Source organism: Cnephaeus nilssonii (assembly GCF_951640355.1).
Source record: "Cnephaeus nilssonii genome assembly, chromosome: 20".
In the NCBI taxonomy this organism is placed as follows: Eukaryota; Metazoa; Chordata; class Mammalia; order Chiroptera; family Vespertilionidae; genus Cnephaeus; species Cnephaeus nilssonii.
This window is the reverse complement of record NC_137091.1, coordinates 33490851-33509915: the sequence shown is the minus strand read 5'-3', so window position 1 is coordinate 33509915 and position 19065 is coordinate 33490851. Positions and strand designations below refer to the sequence as shown.

General features: G+C 43.3%; 1 protein-coding gene across 4 annotated transcripts in view; it reads left to right on the top strand.

Annotated features, from left to right (window-relative positions):
- Window positions 1-18482, top strand: part of CEP89 (centrosomal protein 89) — a 62519-nt gene extending 44037 nt beyond the window's left edge. For all 4 annotated transcript variants that reach the window (XM_079799424.1, XM_079799423.1, XM_079799426.1 and 1 more), the window contains 3 exons: window positions 887-976; window positions 9699-9868; window positions 16529-18482. In XM_079799424.1, the coding sequence (XP_079655550.1) occupies window positions 887-976; window positions 9699-9868; window positions 16529-16769 (501 nt within the window). In that variant the 3' untranslated portion in view covers window positions 16770-18482. The remainder of the gene's footprint in view (window positions 1-886; window positions 977-9698; window positions 9869-16528) is intronic.
- The last annotated feature ends 583 nt before the right edge of the window (window positions 18483-19065 follow it).

Genomic DNA, 19065 nt, shown 5'->3' with positions numbered 1-19065 from the left:
CCTACAGGGTCCTTCCCCGGGGGAGCCCCGAGGCCAGCCCCCTCTAGTAGGGGTTCAGGGGTGGTACTGGCTGCCTTTGCACTGTCCTGGGGCTTGAGCCATACACTCCCACCTTGCCCCTTTCTGGTCTCTTGGGCCTTGTGAAAGCCCTTTGTATTGATACTGGCATCTTAATTTCTAATCCTGCCTTTGGGATGGGCTTTCTGTGTGACTTGTGACAAGTTAAATAACTGTCTTTGTTTTATTTTTCCTTTCTAATAATCGAATTGCCGTTACTGGCCTACTCTAGAAGGAATGCTCAGTTTTATAATTTTTTAAATGATTTGAAATAATTTATAGTGCATAGTAGTTCATGTCCCATGTAGATATTAATATGAATCATTCAGCTTCAAATTATATCCCTTCTTGGAAATACTGCTTATCACATTTGTTTAGAGAAAAGCATTGTGCATCCACATTAAGTTCTCCTTAATTCTGTAATTATTCAAATAAATCAAGTTAAAGTTTATTTGCATCTTGGCACTTACTCCTTGGATATGATTGAAGGAATGGTATATTCCATAAGGATAGAGAAATGTGTTAGAACCCTTGCAACCTCTTCCATTCCCTGGTTCTGGGGGCACAGATCTCCTGTTTGTGCCCAGGAGGGACACCCAGCGTACTGTTCCAGCTCTTGCCTCTCCTCAGCTGTTGGCCAAGTTCTGTCCACAGCCCCTCACACAGGGAGTGGGAATCCAGGTAGGGGCAGGAGGGTTTGGGCCAAAACAAGTGGCAGAATGGAGATCACTTGAGAGTAGTAATATTTTTTACAGAAGAATTTTTTATTCTTTTTAATTTTTCTGTCAAACTGAGAGCCCATTATTTTCCTTTTCACCTTTCTCCTTAGGCCAAATGTTTAGAAAATGAGAAACATGGAGTTCTCGACAAAATTATAAAAGGCAATATTCGCATGGGAAGGTTAGAGGAAAAAGTCAAGGTAAGTGATCATTTAGCCTTAAAGATTACTTTTTCAAATGGGAACAGAGGCTGACTGGGTACAGGTTTCCACAGGAAGATACATCTCGCATGTGTATAACACCGCTCCCCAGAGATTAAAGCAGCACATGGTTTTCCTGGCTGAAATGGCACCTCTCCAGAGGTAGCATCTCTCTACTCATTGAATAAACTGAAGCTCATCTGCACAATAAGATACAATGCAGATGTGGTTTGTTTGTTTGTTTAAAGGCTACAGAGCCCGTTCGGTGTGGCTCAGTGGTTGAGCGTCAAACTATGAACCAGAAGGTCACAGTTCAATTCCCAGTCAGGACACATATCAGGACTGTAGGCTCAGTCCCCAGTAGGAGGCATGCAGGAGGCAGCTGATCAATGAGTCTCTCTCATCACTGATATTTCTATCTCACTCTCCCTTCTTCCTTCCCCTCTAAAATCAATAAAAATATATTTTAAAATAAAATATACAGAAAAATCTCCAGGCTATATCCTTAAGTTAATGTTCAGGCTTTATGATCAAACCTAGTTTAGTTGTTGGTTCAGTTGGAGAGTAGCATTGACCTACCCCTCTCTTGCACCCTCCAGTTTCTGTTCTCATTGTACTGACTCTCCTCCTCTTGACCACCTCCCATACTTGAACATTCTCCTCCCCATTGTCTGCATTCTGACAGCATGCATCCACAGCCTCAGCAGGCACAGCAATGTCTCCTGGGCAGGGGCAGGGGCAGGAGGACCAGCAGGCCAGAGGCCTGGGTAGATGGGGAATAAGATCCAGGACCTCTGAGCTCAAGTGCATGTAATATAGGACAATGATTAAAAAGGTCTGGTAAGTGGATAAATAGAGTAATGACATTCATTTGATATGTTGGAAAATTAACAAACCAAGAAAAGCAAATTGAAACATTGGCTGGCTGTGTGTAAATACTCATAGTATTGGGTGAACATAATATGTTGTGTGTTTGTCTGTTTTATTTTAGGGAGCATAAGGTTTACTCCTGAATTATTCACTTTTAAAAAGTTAAACAATATTTAACTTAAAATTTCTCAGAACCAAATCTGTGTCCTAATACAATGAATAGATTTTATTTTTCCTACATTTCATTAATAGTGAGTGAAAGAAGCTCAGCACAAATGAGTACCTATAAATATGATTGCATTTATATAACGTTTAAAACAGGCAAAAGTAACCTGTTTGGTACATTCATAAATTGTAAAACTAGAAATCAATAAAAATATTTTTTAAAATATTCTATGTATTACATTGGATAAGTTATATGGTATTTTCTTTGTTATTATTAATGAAATTGTTCATAAATGTTTTATGTTTCCCCCAAATATCCACGTGTCACCTTACCAATGAGGCATACCTCGACTATTTTTAATTGGTGGTCCATATTCTCATTACATTGCTTTATTGTTTCTTCCAAAGACAACATTCTAACAGACTATATAATTTATTTATTATGTTTATTGATTATTGTCTCTCTCCCCTGACCAGACTATAAACTCCACAAGGACAGGGATCTTTTTCTGTTTTTGTTCACTGATATATCCCAAGCACCTAGAATCCAAATAGCATTGGATTCGTAGTATTCAATAAATTAAATAACTATTTGGGAAATTAACTAAATAATATATTTTACAATTTTAAAAATTCAACAATATCAAGCCCTGTCCGGCATGGCTCAGTGGTTAGAGCGTTGGCCCGCATACCAAAGGGTTGCAGGTTCGATTCCCAGTCATGGGCATGTACCTGGATTGCAGGTTCGATCCTCGGCCCTGGTAGCGGCACGTGTAAGAGGCAACCAATCCATGTCTCTTTCACATCAGTGTTTCTCTTTCTCCCTCCCCCATTCCCTTCCACATCTCTAAAAATCAATGGAAACAAAATCTCCTCTGGTGAGGATTAAGAAACAACAAAAAATTTCAACAATATCAAAAGCAGTATACAAAACAATATCTCAACTCTGCATCAGAAAGGCTAGAAGAAATACACCATATTGTTAATGGTAGGACTCTGCCTAGAAGTATTATGAGTAGTAATAAGCAATTATGGGTTTTTGTTTTTTTCTGGTTGGCTTTTATTTCTAAAAGAGGAGGTCTGATCTTCAGAGTGGGTGGCCTTGTCTTGGGAATCCATCTCATCATTGCTCATCTGAATAGGAATAGTAAAAAGGGCCCACCCAGCCACCAAGAGAGGAAACCTGTGATCAGATCCAGGTTAGACAGGGCAGAATCTCTGGGGAAGTGAAGAGACCTGGAAAAGGCTTGAGAAAATCCACAGGTGACATCTCACAAAATTCCAGCAAAATAAGATTTGTAAAAGTGAGGACATCACCTTGGAAGTCAGGGCGAGGAGGAGATCTAGGAAACTCAGAGCTGCAGGTAGGAGCCATTCTCGACCAGGCTGGGTTCAGAGAGCCATGGAAGAGGCTTCAAGAGAGGTGGAAAGCGTCCCTGACCCAACCAACCCATGCCCCCACCCTCCTAGGAACCTCATCTTATCTCAGAGGAATCCAGTGCCCTCCATACAAAAATACCTTAAGAAAATGGAAGAAGCCGAAACCGGTTTGGCTCAGTGGATAGAGCGTCGGCCTGCGGACTCAAGGGTCCCAGGTTCGATTCCGGTCAAGAGCATGTACCTTGGTTGCAGGCACATCCCCAGTAGGGGGTGTGCAGGAGGCAGCTGATCAATGTTTCTCTCTCATCGATGTTTCTAACTCTATCCCTCTCCCTTCCTCTCTGTAAAAAATCAATAAAATATATTTTTAAAAAAAGAAGAGAGGGAGGGAGGGAGGGAGGGAGGGAGAGAAGAACTTTATAAAGGCGTCAGTAGAGAGCAGAGTTAAAGAAGGAAAGAGGATGTATGAGTGAACTGTAGGAGCTATAATGAAAATCAAGTATAGTGTACTGGGGACAGATTTTAAAAATAGGAGTCAGAAAAGAAAAAAGATAAATGATAGTGAATAATTAGGCAGGTAGATAGATATTAAACCAGTGGAAGTAAGTAGAGAAGAATGTATGGGAAAGGTAGGATGAGAGAGAAGGAGGGAGGGAAGAAAAGTTTTAACGGGGAGCCGGTAGAGCTTAAAAGGAGAATGGGAAGAAGGAAGAAATGGGGGAGGGAGCAAAGCAGGTAGGAGGGAGGAAGTGAAGAAAAAAATTAAGGTGAGGAGGGAGGGGAGGGGTAAAGATAAAGGAAAGAAGGAATGTGGGGAGGGAGGGAGGGTAGGAGAAAGGTGGAAGAAGGATGATGGAACCAGAGTAGGAAATAAGGAGGAAAGAAAAGTTTATAAAGGATGAGTCAGTAGGAAAAAGTGTTACATAAAGGAGAGAGAAAAATTGTGTGAAAGGGAGAAGCCAATAAGGAAGTCAAATACAATTGTTTGTGAAGATTAAAAAAAAATGGGGGCAACCAGGCCGGCAGGGGAGGGCAGTTAGGTGGATCAGGCAGGCAGGCAGGTGAGCAGTTAGAAGCCAGAGGTCCCGGATTGGAGAGGGTACAGGTCAGGCTGAGGGACCCCGCCCCCCCGTGTATGAATTTCATGCACCGGGCCTCTAGTGTGTTCATAAAAGCACAATAAGGAACATAAAGGATAGAGATGAAAAAGGCAAAGACAAGAAGGCAGAAATAGGAATGTCAAAAGAATTCAGTAGAAAGTGATAGAGATCCAGTATCCTATTGGTAGAGTCCCCAAAGAAGGAAGTAAGCAATGGAACTTATTCTGGTCTAACCATAATTCATAAAAACTTTCTGAGATAAAAGAAGGCTTGAATCTACATATTGAAAGGGCACAATATATGCCTAAAACAAACACATGGACCCAGAAAATTGACATCAACACCTATAACTTTAAGATAAACAAAGAATACCTTGAACACTCATGCAAAAGACCAAGGCATAACAAAGAAAAAACCATGTTGGCACCACACTTTTCAGTAACAACACTGAATGCCAGAGAACTGTGGGCTACCATCCATAAATATTTAAGGAAAGAGAGTATGAGCCAAGGATATTTCCATCCAACCAAGCTGCTCTTAAGACATTTTGACCATGTAAAAACTTTGTCCTAAGGATCAGGAGTGAGTATGCAAATTAACCCAACTAAGATGGCAGCTGCTACGGAGCTGGAGCGAGCAGGAGGCTTGGGTTGCCCCTGGTGATGGAGGAAGCCAAGCTTCCCACTTGCTCTGGCCAGCCCTGGCCTCCGCTCAAGGCTACAAAGTTTCAATTATAGAAGATAAATAAATCCCAGATACCTGCTTCCAGCCGGCCCTGGCCTCCGCTCAAGGAGATGTTGAAAAAAAAGAAGAGAAAAAAAAGGAGGGGCTTGGAGCTTGGGTTGCCAGGGGGCGTGGCCAGCCTGAAAACAGCCCTCAGCCCCTCACCAAGGCTGGCCAGGCACCCCAGTGGGACCCCCACCCTGATCCGGGACACCCTTCAGGGCAAACCATCCGGCCCCACCCATGCACCAGGCCTCTATACTAATAAAAAGGTAATATGCTAATTATACTGGGAGACCTTCCAGGAGACCTTTTGGATGTTCTTCTAGACAAAGCCATGGTGGCAGGGCCAAGGAAGAGGCAGTTAGAGGCCAAGAGGGGAGGGCAGTTGTGAGTGATCAGGCCAGGATGGGACGGCAGTTGTGGGTGATCAGGCTGATGGGGGGTGGGGCTGGTGGGGGTAAGCAGACCAGCAGGGGGGCCAATTGGGGGCAAGCAGGCCATCAGTGGGGGTCAGTTGGAGGTGATCAGGACAGCAGTGGGGGCGCAGTTTAGAGTGAGTAGGCCAGCAGGGGGGCAGTTGGGGGTGAGCAGGCCAGCGGCGGGGGGCAGTTGGGGGTGATCACACGGGCACGGGGGCAAGTTGGGGGTGATCCGGCTGGCAGGGGGGCATTTGGGGGTGAGCAGGCCAGCGGCGGGGGTCAGTTGGGGGTGAGCAGACCAGCAGGCAGAGTGGTTAGGGGCAATCAGGCAGGCAGGTGACCAGTTAGGAGCCAGCAGTCCCGGATTGCGAAAGGGATGTCCGACTGCCGGTTTAGGCCCAATCCCTGTAAACTGGCAGTAGGACATCCTTCGAGGGGTCCCAGATTGGAGAGGGTGCAGGCCGGGCTGAGGGACAAAGCCCCCCCCCCCCCCCCCCGTGCACAAATTTCGTGCACCAGGCCACTAGTCCTATATAATAAAACCCTAACATGCAAATCGACTGAACAGTGGAACCGGTCATGACATGCGTGGACCACCAGGGGGCAGACGCTCAACCCAGGAGCTGGCTCCTGGTGGTCATTGCGATCCCACAGGGAGAGCACCGCTCAGCCAGAGGCCAGGGTCACGACTGGCAAGCCCAGCAGTGGTGGCAGGAGCCTCTCCTACCTCCGCTGCAGGTGTGCAGTAAGGAGAAGGGGTCCTATACTGTGAGAGGGCGCTGGCTGGGCTGAGGGCCCCCCCCCCCCCCCCACCGCCCCTCCAGTGCACGAATGTCTTGCACCGGGCCTCTAGTATATATATGACAGTATTTTAAGCTGATAGGTGTTTAAATTCAAATGCATCCAAAATGCACTACAGTTTTACTCCCCCCTCCACTCTATGTTTTGGACATCATGTTTTTCTTGTCTTTTGTATCCCTTGACTATTGTAGTTATACTTAATTTTGCTACATTGTCTTTTAACCTTCATATTAGCCTTTTAAGTGATTGATTCACTGTGTTTATTGTATATTTGCCTTTACCAGTGAGAAATTTTCTTTCCTGTATTTCCTTATTTCTGGTTATACCTTTTCTTTCCTGCAAATGAAGACCTTTGACCTTTCTTGTAAAGCTGGTTTAGTGGTGGTGAACTCCTTTAGTTTTTGCTGGGAAACTCTTTTTTTTGGGGGGGGGGGGGTGTGTGTGTAACTCTTTATCTCTCCTTCAATTCAGAATGATAACCTGGCCAGATACAGTATTCTAGGTCATTGGTTCTTTTCTTTTAGCACTATAAATATTTTCTGCCACTCCCTCTGGCCTGTAAACTTGCTTCTGAGAAATCAGCTGATAACTTCATGGGCTTTCCCCTGTATCTGACTTGTTTCCTTCTTGCCTTGTCTCTTGTCTCTTTATCCTTAACCTTTGCCATTTTAATTACAGTGTATCTTGGTTTAGGCCTCTGTGGGTTCATCTTGTTTGGAGCTCTGTGCTTCCTGGACCTGAATGTGTTTCCTTTCCCAGATTAGGGACGTTTTCAATCATTACTTATTCAAATATACTTTCTGCCCCTTTCTCTCACTCTTCTCCCACTGGAATCCCTGTAATGTGGATATTAGGGCATTTAATGTCCAAGAAGTCTCTTATCCTCATTTTTTTTTTAATTCTTTTTTCAGCCTGGCTGGCATGGTTCAGTGGTTGAGCATCAACCTGTGAACCAGGAGGTCATGGTTCAATCCCCAGTCAGGACATATGCCTGGGTTTCGGGCTTGATCCCCAGTGTAGGACCTGCAGGAGACAACTAATTGATGATTCTCTCTCATCATTGATGTTTCTCTCTCTCTCTTCCTCTCCCTCCCTCTCTGAAATCAAGAAAAAAATACACATATTTTTAAAATATATTTTATTGATTTTTTACAGAGAGGAAGGGAGAGGGACATAGAGTTAGAAACATCGATCAGCTGCCTCCTGCACACCCCCCACTGGAGATGTGCCCACAACCAAGGTACATGCCCTTGACCGGAATCGAACCTGGGACCCTTCAGTCCGCAGGCCGACGCTCTATCCACTGAGCCAAACCGGTTTCGGCAAGAAAAATATATTTTTAAAAAATATTAATAAAATAAAATGATTTTTTCATTTTGCTGTTCTAATTGAGTGATTTCCACTATTCTGTCTTCCATGTTGCTAATCCATTCTTCTGTATTAACTAATCTGATTTCCGTTCCTTCTAATGTATTCTTCATTTCAGTTATTGTATTCTTTATTTCTGATTGGTTCTTTGTTACATTTTCTAACCCTTTGTTAGAAATGCTGAGTTTCTCTATTCTACTCTCAAGCTTTTGAGCATCCTTACAACCATTTCTTTGAATTCTTTATCAGACAAATGCGTTATCTCCATTTCATTAGAGTTTTTCTCTGAATTTTTTTAATTGTTTCTTAATTTGGGACATATTCTTCTGCTCCCCATTTTGTTTGACTTTCTGTGTTTGCTCCTATGAGTCTGATGAAATCGCTTTTTCTTAATCTGTGTGCCAGATATTTCTGGTCGGGCAAGGCACGTGGCAAAAGGAATGGGTTCCAGGCAGGGCAGCCTAGTGTGTGTTTCCTTGCCCTTTTGCTCTGGGTGGGGCTATCCTTGTGGGTTGCACTGCCCAGTATGTGTGCAATGTGCCCTGTTACTTTAATCGTCTGTTGCCTGAACCTGATCTGGGCAGGGCTACTCTGAGTGCATGGGTTGCAGTGCCCCAGTGTCCCCACACTTTCTCTGGGCACAGCAGCCCCGCGTGCGCATGCAGCTGCTCCCCACTATTTCTGCACTTTCTCTCAATAGGACAGCCTTGCATACGGGCACAGCATTTTGCTGGTTCCACACTCTGGGCAGGGGGTGTCCCGCGTGCAGCTCAGCAGGTGCGTGCTACTGCACCCTGCCACACCCACCAACCCATCTCCAGGGGAATGGGCCCATTTACATAGGCTAGGGTGCTGTCCTGCTCCTGCTGGATCTAGTTCTGGGAGGGGTGGCTGGGGGTGCGCTACAGCAGCCCTGCAGCTCGGCCAGAAAACTGGGATAAAGCGCCCGCCCCATCCAAGTGCAGGAGAATTGTAAACAGTGGTGCTCACCAGTTCCTCCATTCTGGACAATTCCCTCGGCGCCAACAGGACACTCGCAGTTCCCAGCCTTCTCTGTACAGTCTTCCTTTCTGTTTGTGCAGAAGCTGTTCCAGTTGGCTCTTAGATGTCTCCCAGAGGAACTGCTGTAGATATAGGTGTAAATGTAATGTGTCCTTCAGAGGGGGTGAGCTTAGAGCCCTCCTACGCTGCCATCTTGGACTGGCTTCCAGAATGTCATAACTTCCAAAGAGAATTTCATCTATGTAAACTATACTATTAGTCAGACTATATGTGACAAAGTTTTAGAAATGCTCAGAAGGAAATTCATAACCTTAAATACTATGCAACAAAAATATAAGAAGGAGCCCTAGCTGGTTTGGCTAAGTGGATAGAGCATCGGCCTGCGGACTGAAGGGTCTCGGGTTCGATTCTGGTCAGGGGCACATCCTCGGGTTGCAAGCTCGATCCCCAGTGATGGAGGCAGGGTCATGCAGGAGGCAGCCGGTCATTGATTCCCTCTCATCATTGATGTTTCCATCTCTCTCTCCCTTCCTATCTGAAATCAATAAAAAAATTTTTAAAAATGTAAGAAGGAAGATAAATGAATTAGTCTTTTATCTCAGTCATCTCAGCGTATGCTAGAACCTTCTGTTTGAATTTTATTTATAACCTATAAAAATAATTTATAGCATGATATAAATTAGAAATTTGGTTTTATTATACTTGAAATTTTTTGTTACTTTATATGACTTTTATGATCCAGACTTGCCCTTCCATATCAGACCTATCCAGGGCTTACTCAACTCATGGGTCTCCGTCAGCACACGGAGGTAGGTCGGGAATGCATCCTTGAGGCCTTGGCCTGGGCAGCAAGCAGCCTCCCTCACTCACAGCGTCCTCCTCCTCCACCAGGGGTACAAGAAGCTGGCTGCACTGAAGCTGGATGACATTAGTCACTGTCTGACAGAGCAGCAGGAGGACTTTGCTAGCAAGACAGCTCAGTACCAGCAGGAGATGCGGCACCTCCATCGGATGCTGCAGGACAAGCAGGATGTCCTGGATGAGGCGCTGCAGCAGAAAAGGTAGGGCTGCCCCACCCGTATCGTGTGTGTGTGTGTATGTGTGTGTGTGTTTTGGATGTTGGTAGAATTTTCCAATAAAACCCTCTAGATCTGTTATGTTTATTTAATTACTTACTTTTGCTTTTGTATTTTAGTCTTATCTGAATTTAATGTTGCTCTTGATTTTTATTTGCTCCTTACTTTGTTTTCTTTTTTAAAATTTTCCCAGCAATTGACATGTAACATTGAGTAAGTTTAAGGTGTACAATGTGATGACTTAATACATGTATATATTGCAAAACGATGACCACAATAAGGTTAAAACATCCTTCACCTCACATAATTACCATGTTGTTGGTATAGTGAGAACATTTAAGATCTACTCCCTATCTACTCTCTACTATACCATACAGCATCGTTAACTATAGTCACCATGCTATACATTACATCCCAGCCTCTCATTTGCTTTAATCCCTCCTTAAAAATTTTCTGTTGTTTGAATATTGGACCTCCTAAATCAACTTACTCCTCTAATTGTCCTTTCCTTTTTCTTCTTTTATATCTCTGATATTTTTGTTTTATTCAATTTTCTTGTGAGATATTATAAATTTTAGATTAAATGTTTTACTTCCTTTTTTGTATTTATTGCCAAGAACATTAAAATCCCCTTTTTTAGAAGATCATAATGATAAGATTAGAGGTGCATTATGTTCTCTGTGGATATAAGGTACTCTATCAGTTACACCTTTATCCTTTAAACTTGCGATAGACGAAATATTGCCAGTGTATTAAAAACATTGGGGAATATCGCAGGCTTTGTGAAGGTGAACTTGGTGGTCCCTCACACTTAAGCCCGCCCTTTCATAATGGCTGTGTTGCCTTTGACAGACGAATATAAACTGATGCCTGCAGAAGAAGGAGAGTGACACTCAGATGTGATTTTCTTCAAGATTTAGTAGGATCCATGAATTTGATGCCATGCAGAATGCAGTTATCTGTTTGTTTCCCATCAGCCAGATGCTTCTTAATGCCAAGCAGAATGAAGTCTTATCTAACATGGTTTCTGTAGTCACAGAAGTTCTTACCAGTCTGAATAGTCACTTTGTAAAAAGTTGAGCCAATACCAAATTTCTTGCCAAACAGGAGGCTTACAATTTCATTAGTAGAATGGAACTTTATTTTTAACTTTCTCCCCATTCCATGTTTTTCCCTTTAGTTGTTTAAAATTTATATATTCTTTGAGTGATTACCCTTGAACTTTCACCCTAGATATTTAACATTAAAAAATATATTTAATCAGCATACCTACATTTCTTCCCCCCAAATGTAAGCTCTCATGCTTTAATCTAATTATTTCCCCTTTGGTTTATAAGCTGTTATCTAGTATCATTAGATATAACTATGTAATTTTATGTCATTATTTTTATCCATCCCAAATTAAATACTATTTTTATATAGTTGTTTATTTTTATTTACCTGCAGTTGACCAATTTCTTTGCTTGATAATTGTTAAAATCAAGACAACTAGCCCAAAATGGAATTGTTTATGCTAAGCCCCATGTTACCAAACAAAGTCTAAATGTACAATTTCAGCTCTTGCAGAAATGGAGTCTTAAATCAGTCATGTAGGAATCACCTGATTAGCACTAGTTATGCAATCTACCTAATAGGCCTCCTTCCAATCACCAGGTGCTTTTTCGCCTCACATAACTTCCTTGTTCCTGCTCTCTTCTGCTTATAAAATCCTTTATTTTATACAGCTCATTAGAGCTCCTTTCTATCTGCTAGATTGGATATTGCCCAATTTGAATTGATTTTTGCTAAAAAAAAACAACAACTCAAAAATATGCCTCAGTTAATCTTTTAACATATTCTTTCTTGCATCTCAGAATAGTTTATTTCTCAGATTAGTTTCCTTCTTCCTAAAATACATTATTTAGAAGTTTATTTAGTGAGAGGATGTTGGTAGTAAGCTTTCTTAGTTTTGTTTATCTGAAAACACTGGATTTTGACCCCAGTCTTGTAAGATGATTTTTGCTGAGTATAGAATTCTACATTGACAGGCTTTTTCTCTCAGCATATTCCATTGTCTTCTCTGTTCGTTTTTGCTGTTATGATGTCTTTTGTCATTTTTTTAAAAGGTCCATCTTGTCCTGGACGCTGTTGCTCAATGGTTAGAGTGTCATCCCAGACACTGAAAGGTTGGAGGTTCAATTCCTGATTAGGGCACATACCTGGGTTGCAGGTTTGATCCCTGGCCCCAGTCAGGGCACATGTGGGAAGCCACAAATTGATGTATCTCTCTCACATCGATGTTTCTCTCCCCTCCCTCCCTCCTTTCCGTTCTCCCTGAAAGCAATGGAAAAAATATCCTCTGGTGAAGATTAATAAACACACACACACACACACACACACACACACTGGCAGGTTGGATTACAAAACAAAATCCAACTGTATGCTGCCTTCAGGGACACATCTCAGCTGCAAGCACAAACATAGACTCAAAGGGAAAGGATGGAAAATGATACTCCAAAGCAACGAGGCATGCGGCCTACCAGCTGCAAGTTTGACATGCTTGCTCCAAAGCAAATGGCATCCAGAGAAAAGCGGGTATAGCCATACTTATATCAGACAAAATATATTTCAAGCTAAAAAAGATAATGAGACAAAGATGGGCATTTTATAATGATAAAGGGGACATAGCAACATATATGCACCAATCAGGGAGTACCAAAATATAAAAAGCAACTACTAATAATAGAACTAAAGGCAGAAACTGACAAAAATGCAGTTATAGTTGTGAACCTAAATACCCCATTGACATCTATAGATAGATCACCCAAACAGAAAATCAATAAGGCATTAATACTAACCTTAAATGATACATTAGACCAATTGCACATAATTGATATTTACAAAGTTTTCATCCCAAGACACCAGACTATACATTCTTCTTTAGTGCATATGAAACATTCTCAAAGATAGACCATATGTTGGGACCCAGAACTAGCCTCAATAAATTCAAGATTCAAATCATACCAATTATATTCTCCAACCACAATGCTTTGAAATTGGAAATTGCACAAAGAAATCAGGAAAAAACACACACAAATATGTGGTGATTAAATAACATGCTACTAAACAATGACTGGATCAGAGAAGAAATGAAAGAAGAAATAAAAAAATGCATAGAGACAAGTGAGAATAATATGACATCAAAATTTAGGGAATACATACAAAATGATTATAAGAGATAAATTTATATCATTACAGGCTTACCTCAAGAAACAAGAAAAATTCCAAATAAATAACATTTCACCATAAAGAACTAGAAAAAAAGAACAAACAAAGCCCAAACTTAGTAGAAGGAAGGAAATAATAAAAATTAGATCAGAATTAATGAAATAGAAAGCCAAAAGACAATAGAAAAAACTAATGCAACCAAGAATTGGCTCTTTGAAAACATTTTAAAAATTGACAATTAGGAAAAAAGATAAAAGGCTCAAACAAAATCAGAAATGAAAGAGAAATTACAATGGACCCCACAGAAATACAAAGGACTATACCAGAATACTGTGACATCCTATATATGCCACCTATTCGATAGCCTAGAAAAAAATAGATAAATTCTTAGAAATACATAACCTTCTTAGACTACACCATGAAGACCTGGAAAATTTAAATAGATTAATCAACAGTAAGAAAACTTAAAGAGTCATCAAAAACCTATCAAAAAGTAAAACCCAGGACCAGATGGTTATACTAGTAAGTTCTACCAAATATTTAAAGAAGGCATAATATATATCCTTCTCAAACTCTTATAAAAAATTGAAGAGGCAATACTTCCTAACTCATTTTACAAGGCCATCATTACCCTGAAACCAAAACCTGGCAAGGATGACACACACAAAAGGAAATTACAGACCAATAACTCTGATGAATATAGATGCAAAAATCCTAAACAAAATACTAGCAGATCAAATACAACAAAACATTAAAAAGATAAAGTGGGGTTCTTTCCAGGGGCACAGGATGGTTCAACATACTCAAATTGGTCCAATGTGATAACTCACAGCAAAAAAATAAAGGACAAAATCTTATGATCATATCAATAGATGCGGATAATGTATTTAATAAGATACTACATCCAGTTATGATTAAAATGTTCAATAGAATGGATAAAAAAGAAAGTAGCTCACCATAATAAAGGCCATAAATGACAAACCCTCAGCTAATATACTGAATGGTGAAAAATTAAAAGCTTTTTCTCTAAAATCAGGAATAAGATAAGGATGCCCATTCTTGGCGTCACCACTCTTATTCAACGTAGTGCTGGAAGTTGTAGCCAGAGCAATCAGGCAAAAGAAAGAAGCATCCAAATTAGGAACGAAGAAGTAAAATCATTAACTTTTTGCAGATGCCATAACTCTTTAACATCAAAAAGCTATTAGAAACAAATGAAAAAATACAGTCAAGTTATAGGATATAATATCAATGTACAAAAATCCATTGCCTTTCTATATACTAACAATGAAATTTCAGAAAAATGAAAAAAATGTTTTCATTTGCAATTCCATCAAAAAGAATAAAATTCCTAGGAATAAACTTAAAGGATGTGAAGGACCTATACACTGAAAAACCACAAAAGGACTTTTAAAATATCCATGATGCCATCATCACATTTCTATTATACAACTTATTAATATCAGATATTTTTCTGTACTGCATTCTGGGTGATTTTCTCTGCTCAACATTCCAGTTTACTAATTCTCTCTTTGGTCGTATCCAATGTACTGTTTACAGCAGTTGCCAACTGGTGGTCCACGGACCACTTGGTGGTCGGTGAGGTCCAAAAGGTTGGCGACCGCTGGTTTAGCACATTCACTGGGTTCTTTTCCTGATTGTCTCAAAAATGACTTTTTACTCTTGATACATTACAGTCAGGGCCTGGGGATGCCCTATCATGGGGAATAATGTAGATTCAAACACCAGATGTATTTGCAAACGGAAGACTCTTAGCCTCACAGAAAGGTTTTTTTTTTAAGATTAGCAGGTTTCCCACCAAACCATCCTGTCTGTGAGGGTCATCCTTGTGCCTCCATTTTCCTGCCCAATTCTGGAGCACATAGTTCAGAGTATATCTAGGAAGAAGAGGAAAAACATGGAGAGTTTGGGGTTTTTTGTCTCACCCGGTTCTCATGGGCCCAAGACTCCACAGAAAGCTGGGTTCTTGCATGGGCTTTGTCCTCAAAGCAGTACCAACATTTTGTTTACCTGCCTCTGTGGTTTCAGCTTAGTCTTCAGTTCTTTCTGCCCTTAGAGATTTCCTAGTGTTTGTTTTTAGTTTAGCCATGCATTTATCCTGATTCATTGCTGTAATTTGTCAAACATGTAGGTGTTTTTGTGCTAGAAACAAAAGTCTGGAGATTTGGGGGGACATGGTTTACTTAAGTAGTGCCCAGCCCTCAGTGGGCATCATGGGACTTGGAAGGAAGTAACAGTTCATAAGAAAAGTGAATACTTGAACAAGTGCGCATGTCACTGGCCTCTTTGAATCTCAGTGTTTTCTCCCTTAAACAACAGTGCTCAGCCCACCTGATAATCCACTTTCCAACATTTGCCATAACCACCTCCCCTTGTCTATGAAGCTGGCTGCCCACAGTCCCCCAAAGGGCTCATCATCCTGTGAAGTGGGGGCTGATATCCTGTTCTGTTCGCCCAGGGGACCACGCCCTGTGAGGACACGGATACCTTTGTCTGCCCTGTTTCCTGAGCACCCACATGGTGCTTGTCACGCAGTCTCTGCTCAGAAAAATCTGCTTCATTGTCCTTTCCTTTTCTCATAAGCCCGTTTCCCTCTGGGCACTCACCCTCTTGGCACATGGTCTAGACCAGTCGTCTCTGTGTCCTCCATTATGAGCCCCATCCCCCTATGGTTCCCTCCTTACCCCCTTACTAATTCTATTTTTTAATTATTGATTCCAGAGAAGGAGGAAGAGAGAGAGAGAAACATCAATGTGAGAGAGAGACATCGATCGGTTGCATCCCATACACGTCCTGCCTGGGGATCAGACCCTGCAACCTAGGTATGTACCCTGACCAGGAGTCGAACCCATGATCTTCCTGTGCACAGGACAACACTCCAACCAACTGAGCCACCAGGCCAGACCCCTTATAATTCTTTATGTCTGGGCCCACCAGTGGCTCAAAGGGTAGGTGCCTGTGAAAGGTGCCTGAGTGCTGGCCAGGTCACCGTGGGGACAAGCAGAGGGGACAGAGGAGCAGCCTTAGAGGACTCAGGGTACCTGGGTGCTCCCGGCCGGGCCATTGTGCTATATAGGTCACCCCCTCCGGTTATTATATTTTATTTTTATGCAGTATCATTCTGTAGAAAAACCAAGAATATGTGCATTGATGTCAAAATAAGGGAGATGGCAACACTTAGAGAGGAAAGGTAAGAAGTTACGTTCAGCCGGTGCCTTAGTCTTTCGTTGTTTCCGGGGGACGTTGGTGTTTCGTGCAACACGGGGAGCCTGGCTTCCCCACCTGAGCCCAGTGGGCTCTGTGCTCTGGTGTAAGCCAACTTCCATTCGAGTGCTTGCTACCTTAGGATTCATAAGGCTCTCCAAGTAGTTTTTAATGGTGCGGTTTTAAACTTTTCCTGTTTTGATGATTTCTCAGAGCAGTGGAAGGTGAGCTGGAAGTTGTTTGGGAGTCTACCTCCAAGGAAAACCAAAGAATCCGAGAACTTCTCCGAGCGACACTGGAGAGGACAGGTGTGTGGACCAGCACCAGAGCCTCCGAGGATCCCCGCCTCGACGGCCTCGCTCAGGGAGACGTGCTGGATGACGACAGCCTCAGCTACTGTGACATGAAGCCGCCTCCCTCCCCCCGCCAGGGTCTGCAGGAGCCCCTGGGCTAGGATCTGGGCCCGAAAAGTCTGCCTTGCCCAGAACAGGGAAGGGCAAACTCCACTTAACACTGCAGTGTTTTTCCTTCTCAGGGCTAGGAAGAAATAAACTGTTTCAGAAGCTTAATTCATGTTTTACATTTTGCTTTGCTTTAATAATGTGCTGCTACACTGTATGTTAGCCAGTGCGTGTCCTCTTGCCACACTGCCACTGCGAATGGCTCGTGAGACCCACTGCTCGGGTAACGGGCCTGAGGAGCTGGCCCGTCCCCTGGCTCCTAGAAAGCACCGAGGGAATGGCCGGCGGGACCAGCTCGCGTGCTGTGTGTCAGGTCCGTCTGTTGGATGCGCCCACCAGGGGAGCAGCAGCGATGGTCTCTGTGCATCAGCTCTGGGTGGCATTTTGTTGTTCGGTAGAAATCAAGGTGCTGGTACTCGTGCAGGTAAGTTGTGCAAAACGTGTTGCGCCTTTTCCCTAAGCCTTTTTCTCTCCTCCCGGGAAGGTACTTCTAGGGTCACATAGTCCCCTCCCCCTCTGAGAGCCCTACTTTAAGCACCAAGGCGGGGTCTCTGCCCACTGAGACGGACGGCGGGGGCTGTGGCTCTGCTCCACTCTGTGCCACCTCCCCGGTTAGACTGTCCCAGCCTCTCAAGCCACCCCCTGGGACTTCCTGTGGTGAAGCCAGCTCACGGGCTGCATGTCCCCGGCACTGAAAGAACCCAGACAGCAGGCCCAGAGGACCCTGCACAGTGGTGCGGAGGGTGGGATCCCGGAACACATTTTACAAAAGCCCTCCTCACTGAGGCCTGTGTTGCTTCAGATGAGCAAATAAGCCCTAGCATTGTCCGTGGTCATCTGTAAAAGGTACGTCTGAGCGCTTTGATTGCTAGATGGAAAACTGAGATGGAATATCATAGATCTTTCACATTTTATTAACAACAATTGTAACTTATTGTCATTTTCCAAGGGTAGGAAGACTCACCAGGATTTAGAACTATGTGCTAACTTAGCAAATGGCTTTGTTATTTCAAAGGAATTTGTGCCAATAATCCGTAGTCAGGTGAGGGGTGTAGCAGCTCGCAGGCTCACCTCCTGGACCTGTGTCGGAGGGTGGCTTGTCTGTGGGAACACGGCCATTGTCCCCACCCAGAGAACCGCTGTGGTCCTCCTGGATTTTCCCTGCCTCCCATGAGAACATTTTATTCCTGGAGAAGTGAACATTTTTGCATTTCTGCCTTGTTTATTACACACACAAATGTATTTCGCAAGGACAAGGCAGCTAAGGCAAGGAGCAGGCAGGCTGTCGATGCCTCGGGGAGGGACAAACGCCCCGGGCCTTGCAGGATGGACCGGGGTTCGGGAGATGGAGCAGGACAGACGGAGGTGAGCAGAGGCAAGAACTCAGGAGCACAGGAGGGGCTTGGGGCCTGGAGGTTGGGGTGGCCATGAGGTCAAACTGGTCCACGGAGACCTTGGACTGCTGGGAAGGGGCGCCTGTTCCAGTGCCTCATGCAGATTTCTAGTCAGAGCAGGACTGGGTCCATTCTGGCGTGGTCCTGGTGAGGGTCTGTGTGGCTGTGGAAAGATTCTGATCAAGTTGAAAGTAACCCAAGGCAAACAGCTATAAACATGATCCCGGATCTCAAATGAGCCCGCTACCTCTAGCACAGTGGTTCTCCACCTTTCCAATGCCGCGACCCTTTAATACAGCTCCTCATGTTGTGGTGACCCCCAACCATAAAATTATTTTCGTTGCTACTTCATAACTGTAATTTTGCTACTGTTAATGAAGCGTATTGTAAATATCTGTGATTTCCGATGGTCTTAGGCGACCCTGCTAGCGGTTCTCAACCTGTGGGTCGCGACCCTGCTGTAGAGCCTAAGACCATCGGAAAACACAGATATTTACATTACGATTCATAACAGTAGCAAAATTAGTTATGAAGTAGCAACGAAAATAATTTTATGGTTGGGGGTCACCACAACATGAGGAACTGTATTAAAGGGTCACGGCATTAGAAAGGTTGAGAACCACTGATCTAGCGTAACCGCGCAGCAGGCCTGGGGAGGTCAGGTCTGCTGGAGGGCAGTGGGATCAGAAGTGACCCCTTTGCCCCTCGACCTCTGAGAAGAATGGGGGACACCATCCTTTCCCCAAAGCGTCATTCTCTTTAGAGCAGTGAGGTTATCTAAGGAGCGAGGAGAAAAGTCTGAATTGTATTGATTGATTGATTCAGTGACTACATGTTAGGTGCTTATCTCTGCACTGTTTGTTGAGAACAACAGCAGTGACAGAGGTAGACCTGG